This window comes from Gouania willdenowi, chromosome 18 (genome assembly GCF_900634775.1).
Source record: "Gouania willdenowi chromosome 18, fGouWil2.1, whole genome shotgun sequence".
NCBI lineage: Eukaryota > Metazoa > Chordata > Actinopteri > Blenniiformes > Gobiesocidae > Gouania > Gouania willdenowi.
In genome coordinates, this window is record NC_041061.1 from 285,692 (window position 1) to 297,478 (window position 11,787).

General features: G+C 37.7%; 1 protein-coding gene across 3 annotated transcripts in view; it reads left to right on the plus strand.

Moving 5' to 3' along the window:
• The window catches only part of rbm46 (RNA binding motif protein 46), a 6,163-nt gene extending 1,748 nt beyond the window's left edge, over window positions 1-4,415 (plus strand). For all 3 annotated transcript variants that reach the window (XM_028473993.1, XM_028473994.1, XM_028473995.1), the window contains exons 4-11: window positions 1-114; window positions 253-382; window positions 752-849; window positions 1,251-1,605; window positions 2,993-3,198; window positions 3,279-3,381; window positions 3,608-3,828; window positions 4,108-4,415. The exon at window positions 1-114 is cut by the window's left edge and continues 43 nt beyond it. In XM_028473993.1, the coding sequence (XP_028329794.1) occupies window positions 1-114; window positions 253-382; window positions 752-849; window positions 1,251-1,605; window positions 2,993-3,198; window positions 3,279-3,381; window positions 3,608-3,813 (1,212 nt within the window). In that variant the 3' untranslated portion in view covers window positions 3,814-3,828; window positions 4,108-4,415. The remainder of the gene's footprint in view (window positions 115-252; window positions 383-751; window positions 850-1,250; window positions 1,606-2,992; window positions 3,199-3,278; window positions 3,382-3,607; window positions 3,829-4,107) is intronic.
• The last annotated feature ends 7,372 nt before the right edge of the window (window positions 4,416-11,787 follow it).

Sequence of the window (11,787 nt, forward strand, 5' to 3'; positions counted from 1 at the left end):
GTTCGTCCTGGGAAGTTCATCGGTGTGTGTGTGAGTCTAGACAACTGTCGTCTGTTCATTGGAGACATCCCACCTGATAAGAAGAGAGAAGATATACTGGAGGAGATGAACAAGGTACCACACATCCAACCATATGTACATCCATACGTACATCCATCCAACCAAACACCCATAGGACAATCTGTACAACCATCTTTCTATGCATCACTTACTCATTGTGTGTGTGTCTGTGTCTGTGTGTGTGTTTCCTAGGTAACGGAGGATGTCCTGGACGTTATGGTGTATCCAAACTCTTTTGGTAAAAACAGGAGCAGAGGTTTTGCGTTTGTTGAATATAAAACACACAAAGCTGCAGCCTTGGCTCGAAGGAAGCTGATCCCAGGTCAGTGTGTGAGTGTGTGTCACTGTGTGTGTGTGTCACTGTGCGTGTGTAACCCCTCTGTCCAGCAGAGGGAGCCATGTGACTGAGGATCTAAACTGCTTTTTGTTCCCACTGCAGTGATTTAAGTTATTCCACAGTACACACTGTTTGCTATCTTTACCAAACAGCATTAGCTTTAGCATTGGCATTAGCATTAGCGTCTGTTCTTCAGTTTCACCTTGTTCCCACACTAAGGAACATTTTTAACTGTTGAAGTTTATAAAATGTAAATATGGAGCAGGGTCACAAGGTACACAAGGCGTGTTTGAACACCTAGCCCTGCCCCCTGTACCTTGTGACCCTGTCTCCATGACAACTACACTGTCACAGGGACCTTCCAGCTGTGGGGTCACAACATCCAGGTGAACTGGGCGGAGCCTGAGAAGAATGTGGATGAGGAGCACATGCAGCGCGTCAGAGTTCTTTTCGTACGTCAAACTTTTCCTCCTCCATCACTTCAAATACAAAGATCAATAAAGTCAGGTTAGAATAATTTAGATTAGAAAAGTTTGGATAAAATCAGTTTAGATTGGTTCAGATAAAGTACATTTTAATCAGATAAGTGAAGTTCAGATGAGTTAAGTTCAACTCAGATAAATTAGGTTCAGATCATTTAAATTCAGATAAGAGACTCAGATTAAAAAAGTTCAGATAAATTAAATCCAGATAAAATAAACTCAGATTAGTTGAATTTGGATACGTTAAATTCAGCTCAGATTAGTTCAATTCTGATTAGTTGAATTCAGATAAATTAAGTTCAGGTATGAGTTAATTTTAGGTATGAGTTAAGTTCAGATTAGTTAATTTCAGGTGTGTGTTTGTGTTCCAGGTGCGTAACCTGCTTCCTCAGACGTCTCAGAACACTCTCTACCAGGTGTTCTCTCGTTTCAAACCCGGCTCAGTGGAGCGCGTGAAAAAACTCAGGGACTACGCCTTCGTCCACTACCGTTGCCGTAGCGACGCGCTAACAGCTCTGCGTCTGATGAACGGGGCCAACGTGGACGGGGCCACGCTGGAGGTGACCCTGGCCAAGCCCCCGACCAATAAGGATGGAAACCCCAGCGGGAGGAGGCGGGGCTCCACGGGAGGGAACCAGATGTTAGCGCTGCCTCAGAGGGAGGGAGGGCTGAGAGGAGCTCTGCCCCTCAGAGCAGGGGGGGGAAACCCCACCTACGCACCAGAAGGTGAGTGAGGAGGGTTCAAAAACACACAAAGAACATGGAGAAGTAACTAACTTAGTTAGTAAGTCACTGTTAGTAACTAACTTAGTGAGTAAGTCACTGTTAGTAACTAACTTAGTGAGTAAGTAACTGTTAGTAACTAACTTAGTGAGTAAGTCACTGTTAGTAACTAACTTAGTGAGTAAGTAACTGTTAGTAACTAACTTAGTGAGTAAGTCACTGTTAGTAACTAACTTAGTGAGTAAGTCACTGTTAGTAACTAACTTAGTGAGTAAGTAACTGTTAGTAACTAACTTAGTGAGTAAGTAACTGTTAGTAACTAACTTAGTGAGTAAGTAACTGTTAGTAACTAACTTAGTGAGTAAGTAACTGTTAGTAACTAACTTAGTGAGTAAGTAACTGTTAGTAACTAACTTAGTGAGTAAGTAACTGTTAGTAACTAACTTAGTGAGTAAGTAACTGTTAGTAACTAACTTAGTGAGTAAGTAACTGTTAGTAACTAACTTAGTGAGTAAGTAACTGTTAGTAACTAACTTAGTGAGTAAGTAACTGTTAGTAACTAACTTAGTGAGTAAGTCACTGTTAGTAACTAACTTAGTGAGTAAGTCACTGTTAGTAACTAACTTAGTGAGTAAGTAACTGTTAGTAACTAACTTAGTGAGTAAGTAACTGTTAGTAACTAACTTAGTGAGTAAGTCACTGTTAGTAACTAACTTAGTGAGTAAGTAACTGTTAGTAACTAACTTAGTGAGTAAGTCACTGTTAGTAACTAACTTAGTGAGTAAGTCACTGTTAGTAACTAACTTAGTGAGTAAGTAACTGTTAGTAACTAACTTAGTGAGTAAGTAACTGTTAGTAACTAACTTAGTAAGTCACTGTTAGTAACTAACTTAGTGAGTAAGTAACTGTTAGTAACTAACTTAGTAAGTCACTGTTAGTAACTAACTTAGTGAGTAAGTCACTGTTAGTAACTAACTTAGTGAGTAAGTCACTGTTAGTAACTAACTTAGTGAGTAAGTCACTGTTAGTAACTAACTTAGTGAGTAAGTCACTGTTAGTAACTAACTTAGTGAGTAAGTCACTGTTAGTAACTAACTTAGTGAGTAAGTCACTGTTAGTAACTAACTTAGTGAGTAAGTCACTGTTAGTAACTAACTTAGTGAGTAAGTCACTGTTAGTTCTGTTAGTAACTCACTACTAACGTCTGTTGTTTCTCTGTGTCAGTAGTTCTAGTCTGTTCCTCTGTGTCAGTAGTTCTAGTCTGTTCCTCTGTGTCAGTAGTTCTAGTCTGTTGTTTCTCTGTGTCAGTAGTTCTAGTCTGTTCCTCTGTGTCAGTAGTTTCAGTCTGTTCCTCTGTGTCAGTAGTTCTAGTCTGTTCCTCTTCCCTCAGAGGACTCTGAGCCGTTGTTCCTGCCTCTGTTTCCTGGGACCCGTCTGTGTCCGACCAGCCTCCTGTTCCTGAAACAGAGTCAGATCCTTTCAGCTGTGGCTCTGCTGGAGTTCTACTGTGTCAAGAACCGCTGGTCTCCACCTCAGTACCACCTGTTCTCCACTCATACCCAGGGCCACGACGGACCTCTGCTGCTGCTCTACAAGGTGATGGTAGAGAGGGAGGGAGGCCACGCCCACTTCAGCTACAGCCGCCCTAATGTGTGTGTGCATGTGCGTGTGTGCAGGTGTTCCTCCCCACCACACGCAGCACCTTCATGCCCAACAAGCTGTGCTTCCTACTGGACCAGGCTAAAGAGTTAGCAGCTCAGATCACCCTGTGGAACCTAGGTACACACACACTCAGTGGTCTCCATGGTAACCAGCAGCTGTGCACACACCAACACTCATGAGCACCGCACGCACCAAAACTCATGGGCACACACACAAACACTCTTGCAAAAAAAAAACAACGCTCTTGCGCACACGCATAAACACTCATGGGCACACACACCAACGCTCTTGCACGCCTCCCTCAGTGGTTTCCATGGTAACAGCAGGTGTATTTCCCCCTCAGACTCGTCCTTCCTGGCCAGTGTTTCCTGTGACATCCCCAGCAGCCCGTCCCCCCCCTTCTCTATGCCCCCGTCTCCTAGCGCCAGCCCCGGATTGCTGAGTGGAGGGGGGAGGAGCTTAAACCTGTGTCTGACTCCGCCCCCTTCCCCTCCTCCTCCCCCCCAGAACCAGGGTCTGTACTACAGCTCTACTCTACGTTTTTACTGACACACACACACACAGGTGAGTTTAACGCAACTTTTAAGTGTGTGTGTGTGTCACGTTAGTGTAAGTGTAGTTCAGTGTGTGTCCATGACGTGTTTTGTGTAGTATTGTTGTCGTTTTGGGTATTTTTTTTGTCAATTTGTGTATTTTTGTTATTTATTGTGTGTTTTTGTTGTTGATATGTAACTAGTTGTCGTTTAAGATAATAGCGTTTTATGTATGGTTCATTAATCACGTGTGTGTGCGTGTGTGTGTGTGTGTGTGTGTGTGTGTGTGTGTGTGCGTGTGCGTGTGCAGTTCCAGACTTCCATCCAGACGTTGCACTTGTTCACAAACAAACGAAGGAGAAGTTCGTTCCTTTCGTGTTTCCAAGAAGGAAAGAACGTGATTGGCCGACGTGGTCATGTGACTGTTCAAAGTTCTAAACGTTGGATTTAAGGAGGTTGATGTTTTTAGGGTTTAAACACACAAACGTTGGAGTTGTGTGACATTTGTTTGTTTGTGTGTTTTTTTAGCAAGAAAATGCTTGTTGACATTTTTCAAAGCTCTCAGAGTGTATTTATTAAACGTTCCAATAAACTCTGACGGCATTGGACGGAATCCCAGCCTTTGTTTTCACTGTGTTCTCCACTAGAAAGGAAGAAATGCTGAGTCATGGAAACGCCTATAGCCTATTTTATGATGCTGTTATCTCTAAGTCAGTGCTGCGTCATCATTGATCGTTAATCATCAGATCTCACATATTCATTTTCTGCCTCATTTATAAATCTTCTCGTTGGTACGATCACTTCAGCTGACGTACGCTAAAAACCAGGAAGTGCGTACGCTAAAAAAAGATCTTCAGCAGAACTGAGTCATGGAAATTTGGTCAAAAGTTTTGGAAAAAACATCATGAAAAATGTGAACACTGAATATAAAAATACTTTAAAATAATAATACAGTAATATAAATATTAAAAATAAATTATTTTTTGTAATTTTACTTTTTTTTTTTACATGTTTCTTCATTTCATATTTTTTTTATTTTTTGCTGTTTTCAACATTTACTTTTTTTTTTTATATCTTTTAACTGTTTTAACTTTTTTTTATATCTTTTTTCTTTTCTTTTTTTATTTTAATGCAGACATAATTTGGAGTTGATTTTCTTTATAATTAAAATTAGTTTTTGACAAATATTGAGCAATAAAAATGAAATAAGCCAAAGTGGTTATAGACGCTTTAATAATGATTTTTATCAATTATAGTAAAAATATTTTTGTTCTGATGAAATAAACATTTTTGATTTAAAATATTACTAGGATAGTCCCGCCCCCTCCTTTATAACGTTATTTTTTTTTTTAAACTAACAGGAGTGAGACCTCCTACTGGCTGAATAACATCATCAGTGATTGGTTGATTAGTTCACATCAGCTGCGTTGGATCGGAAGTTACAAACAAACCGACGGAAATTAGAGAAGAAGAAGAAGAAAAAGGTTAAAATGTTCATCATCTGGAGGAGAGCAAGGTTAGACACACGCACACACACACACACACTGACTTTTATTGTGAAGGGAATGAGACCAAAACACAAGCAACACCTGAAAACACAAAGTAACAGAAAATACACTTAAAATCACTAAATGAAAAGTTTATTAGTCATTTTGTGTGTTTTTTAAATGTGGTTGTGTGTGTGTTTTTTTTGGTCATTCTGTGTATTTATGTTCTCATTGTTTTTTTTAAAATTTATTTGATTGTTTTGTGTTTTTGTTGATGTTGTTTTTCAGTCATTTTGTGTGTTTTTAAAAAAATGTTTTTGTGTTTACTTTTGTCTGTCACTTTGTGTGTTTTTTTTTTCTCTACTGTTGCAGACATTCTCACTCATTTTATTAATGTTTTATTAATCTTTTATGTAATTTTGTTATTTTTTTATGTGATTTTTTTGTCATTTTGTGTATTTTTTGTTAATTTTCTCTCTCTCTCTCTCTCTCTCTATATATATATATATATATATATATATATATATATAACTCTATCACTCTATATATATATATATATATAGAGTGAGTTTTTTTTTGTAATTTTGTGTAAATTTTTAGTCCTCTGTTTTTTTATTCTTATTCCATGTATGTTTTTTTAGTTTAGTTATTAGTTTTTGGGGCCTAAGGGCCACGTGGTGTGACAGTGATGCAGTATTTTTTGGCTGTGATACCTTCTTATCCTCCGTCCTGTGTGTTTGTGTTTCTAATATAAATATATATTTAAAGAGACGCTTTGGGATGGAATGTGAACAAACAAAGACTCTCATCGTTTATTTTTTATCTGAACCTCAAAAACACAGACTTCCAACTAATCTGAGTTCATATAAACCCGACTTAGCGCTCACATTGGAATGCTTACACACACTGTGGTCGAGGTAAACCGCAGAAAATTAGACAAAAAAAAAAATATATATATTTATATATAAATGTATATATATACTGTATATTGAAAAATAACAACATAAATACACAAAATAACAACAGAAATAAATCCACAAAATGACTCATAAACACACAAAACATCTACAAAAACTTACAAAATCACAGAAAAATACACTAGACTCCAATAACAAATAAATCAACAAAAACCCTAAAAACTAGAGAAAAAAACCTTTTTTGAAAACGACAACATAAATATATAAAATAACTTCATAAGCACACAAAGCCTTTGTTGTTTATTGGTTATTATTTTAATACTGAATCACTAGATTCCAGAAACAAACAAAACAAAAAAACTACAAAAAAATTAAAATAAATAAGAGCAAAAATTTGCAAAATAATCCACGTACACTTTGTTTTTTGGTTATTCCATTTTAAAACCAAATTAAAATAACAAATAATTGGTGTGGTTATTTTGTTTAACTGATTCAAAACCAAAACAGAAAAATCAAAGACCAGATAAGCAGCGTTTTTCTGTTTAAAAATAAAATATTGTTCATTTTGTGTGATATTTGGATATTTATGGGAAACTGTGGACGTGAGCTTCATCTTTTAATCTCACCACACAGAGGGGACACACAGGGGGGCGGACTTTATACCAGACAAAAAAGGAGCAACGCTTAAGTCACATCACTGATGATGTCACAGCTCAAGTCAGGATGAGATTCAGCTCGTTTTGGTTCTAGCGACGGATCCTCGGAGGACGTTTTAATCTGTTGCTGGTGAAACTTCCTGAAACAGGAGGATTAACAGCAGCTGCTGCTCACTGATAAACACCTGCTTAATAGGGGAGGTTCCCACAGGAAACCACTTGGATGACCCCAAAAAATAGGCTGTGCGTGTGTGTGCGTGTGCGCGCGAGTCCTTTGTCGTCATCACAAACGCCCCAAGCACAAACCAAATGCCACAACCTCTAAAGTTCACACACCTGCTGCTTCCCGTGGATTAGCAGCAGTATGATTTACCTTGAAGGTCAGAGGTCAGAAGGTCAGACGTGATGAATCTCAGACTATCATGTCCTGTTGCATAGAAACCACAGGGGCCGATCCAAAGAACCCTGGAGAGACCATACGTCTGTGCTGGGCCTGGGAACACATTATAATAGTAGTAGTTTATTTCATTGGTTATTATAAACATTTAGAACACATGTTTTCAGAGATCTTGGACATTACAATAAAAAAAAAAACATGTACTTGAAGTATTTTAAGAGCTAAATAATTCCTGACTGAAGGGTTTTAGGCTGAAGTCATGACGTATGCTGCCGAACCTCATTTATACAGTAAATGTAACGTTATTACCAGAGATGGAATATAATACAGATACTGTCTTTAAGTTGATTAAGGAAACTATTCCATAAATCATCTCCTTTGACTGATAAACACCTCCTCATTGTGTTGGTTCTCACCATGGCTTTTTGTAGCACATCTGAGGTTGTATCTATGTTCTGTTGTGTGAAACATCTCTTGTAGAACGTGTGTCTCGTACATCACAACTGCTGTGTAAACATCAACAAGATCATAACATTTTAAGATATTTAATCTAATAAAAAGTGGATTTGTTGGAGCCAGATATTCTGCATGGCTGATCACTCTAATTGCTTTCTTTTGTAATAGGAAAATAGGTTGAATAGTAGTTTATAGTTATCCCCCATAGGTATGGTAAGATGAGGGAATTGTACAGTATATATAGTATTTTGATCACAGAGGTTTTAATTTTACATAATAAAACAATAAGTTTAGAAATTCGTACGCGAGTGACGAAGAAACAAAATCGATTGATAACAGAGCTGTAAAAATAACCTTCACGAATATGAAATTCAAAGGAGAACTACTGACGCAAGGAAGAAAGCTGAAGGAAATGAAGGTTTATATTAATGAAAGCCTGACAAAAAAAAATGCAAGCATCGCATGGAAGGCACGGCAAATAAAAAAAGGAGGAAAGATTTTAAAGACGTGGACAAGGAACTGCAGGATTTACATCACACCACTGGGAGAAGAGAACGGAAAACCAATCCTCATCAAAACAATGGAAGACTTGGGAAAATACGAAGGATCCACCTAAACAACAACATTACTGATGGTAATCATGGATATGGACCCAAATCTATATAAACACTGGAAACAAAACTCAGACTGTGATTATTTTACAGAGACTGAATTAAATGTGGAAACCAAGAGTAAAAAAGGTCTGTCATTTATTCATTTCAATTGCTAGGTGGTGGGGTGATTAAGGATTACATTAAATTTAAATTCAAAGTGTTTATTGTCATTTGTGCAGTTAGAAACACGTTTTCCTGTACAATGAAATTACTACCTTGCTTATGAACTAAGATATAATAATGTGTTTATACAAGTTAAATCTAACAGTGGAAAATACAACACTGCCAATAGAACTAACAACAGCTGGATTAACCTTGATGTAGAGACAAAACAAGCTGCAAACTTGTGTGTCCAAAAGAGACATTCCCGAGTGGTGACATTATGGATGAAAAGGGAAAAACTTTCCAAACAACTTCGAAAGAGGAACTATTCTTGAACTGGAGGAATGCTAACAACGTCTGGCAGGGAACAAGGCCAACACGAACAACGATAGAGAGGAGGAGGAATAAAAACAAGAAAACACTGACTACAGATGAGAAAACACAAAAAAGGACGGTTCAGAACAACTCAAGAATGTTTGACCAGAGAGACATGTAAACCCATGTAAATTTGCGATGGTAAAACAGGGGACGAGACCCAGATAAGCAAACTGCTTCTCTCGTCTCCTTTTTCGGCATGTACAAAAAAAAAAAAAAAAAAAGTGAATGTAACCATGTCGGAAATAAACTGAATAAATAAATAAAAATAAAAATAAATAAATCTTAGTTCAGTTCCTACTGTATTCAAAAGCAGCTAAAGATCTTGTCCAGAACAATGCAAACTGCTATCGTCAGCAAATAGAATACAATGTAATTTTAGGATTTCACTGATATCATTTATGTACATAATAAACAGTTTAGGTCCCAAAACGGAGCCCTGAGGAACACCGTGGGTTATTTTTGCCTCCACTGAGTTTGTATGATTAATATGTACATATTGATATCAGTCACTTAGATAACTTTTCAGCCACGCATGTGCTAAGCCCCTGACACCATACCTTTCTAATTTATTTAAAAGCAAAGAATGATTTATTGTGTCAAAGGCCTGAAATACACAAACAAGAACAAAACATAAACAAAATTACCCCAAAAACACACAAAATTACCTCAAAAACACACAAAATGACACGGAAAAATGCACAACACCTGAAGTGAAATACACAAAACTGCAAAAATACACAAAACGATAAGCAAGAAACCCTAAAATGATCCAAAAAGCAACAAAAACAGACAAAACAATGATCGAAAAGCACACATGACCCCTAGAAAACCCACATGACCCCAAAAACACTCAAAACAAGAACAAAAATATACAATAGGATTTTAATAAAGCAAAAGATGACAAAAAACAATTCAAAAAAATAAGGGCGCACGAAAAATAGACTTAAAAATACACAAAACAAGAACAAAATGTACAATATGATTCTAATAAATGCAAAAACCCACAAAACGATATCTTCCAAACACAAAATGACTTAAAAAATTTACAAAACAGCGCACAATTAATGACCAAAAATACACAACATGACAAGCAAGAAACCCTAAAATTATCCAAAAAGCAACAAATACAGACAAAACAAGAAATAACGTACAATATGACCCCAAAAAATGCAAAAGATGACAAAAAACACAAAAGAATGACCAAAAATATACAAAATGACCCTAAAAAACACTAAATTACTAAAAGAAATGATAAAATAAAGCATGATTTATAGCCAAAAAATGTAAATTTACACAAAATAACCCCAAAAAATACACAAAAGAAGAACAAAAATGCATAATTTGACTCCAAAAAACCAAAACGAGAACAAAATGAACAAATGAAGATGATTTAATAAATGAGCAACAAAAGGACTTTAACAAGGAAGTGGTCGTTCCGTCAGAAGATTAAGGAGGGGAAGCTCTTCCTCTTCCTCTTCGTCTTCCTCCTCCTCAGCCTGGGGACACAGGGACACGTGGACTCTCTCTAAGCTCCTTGAAGACCGTGCGTTGGGCGCGGGAAGCCCTCCGAGGCCTTTTGTTTCTCCTCTTCCTCTCCAGGAGGACGAGGAGCCGCTGGAGGTTCAGGTTTTTCTCTGTAGGATTATTTCAATCCTTCCACATCTCCCTCAGCGGCTTTGCTGCCCGCGGCATCCCATCATGTTTCAGACCTAGCATTAGCACCTGTCAGCATTAGCCTTAGAGATGTGGGCATGCGGCCCGAAGTCTAATTTTGTTGGCCCCCCCGAAATGCATTTGGTTTTGTTTTTGGTACAAGATTTTCAAGATTTAAACTAAATAGAAAAAACAAAAGGTCCTCATACAGCACTTTCACTCCGTAGCGTCTGTATAACTCACTTCTTTTTGTTTTTCTATTTATTTTTAATTGTTTTTTAAACGTAATTACATTTTTTTTTCATTTACTTTTTTGTGCAACTCACTTTATTATTTACTTTTTTCATTCTTTTTAACATGAATTTATTTGCCTTTTCCATGATAGCTGTTGAATTCTGTGCACAACCCAGCAGACTGTTGACTTAGGAACAGAGAACGCTGTGCAACCCAAGAGACAAATATCAACATCTCCCGTGGATAGTCCCAACCTCTCTCTCCTGCACTCCCATCAAGCTGTTCATTGAATCCCTCGTTAGTAGGTAGTCATGTTTCAGGTCTTCATCTGGATCCAGAGACACCTGGAGCACTTCTAACAAGTGCACACTTTGTAAAGGAGCATAAGGTGCAGTGTGGGTGATGGGACAGGGCCCTGATGATGGTTTCTCTGTGAGCTTTCATTCTTCTTCTTTCATTCTTCTTCTTCTTCTTTTTCTTTTCTGTCTCTAATTTTAGCCGCTCCAGGAATGAGCGTTAAATAGAGGAAGAGAAGAAGAGAGAGAGTAAAATAAGAGGCGTGTGATGAAGGGCTGTGAAGTTCTTCATGGTGGGTTAGTGTAGCTTTAGGCTACGCTAATCCCCTGTGTGTGTGTGTGTGTGTGTGTGTGTGTGTGTGTGTGTGTGTGTGTGTGTGTGTGTGTGTGTGTGTGTGTGTGTGTGTTCCTTCCTTCCTTCCTCCCCTTTTTCTTTCTTTTTTTTTTACATTTTAACGCACAATATCGACCAAAATTGATAATACATGTATGTGTAAAGTCTTTCTTCCTTACTTCCTTTCCTTTTTCTTTCTTTCTTTTTTCCTTCCTTCCTTCCTTTCTTTCTCTTTCTTTAAAAAATATACACAATGACAACAAAACACACTAAAGGACATTAAACACGTCTGTCCTGAAGTATTGGGAGGTGTGACTTTGGTTTGAACACGAGATTGTAGAGCTGAGCGACAGTTAGCTTAGCAGGCTAGCTTAGCGGGCTAGTATTGCGAGTTAGCATAGCATGCTAGCATAGCATACTAGCATAG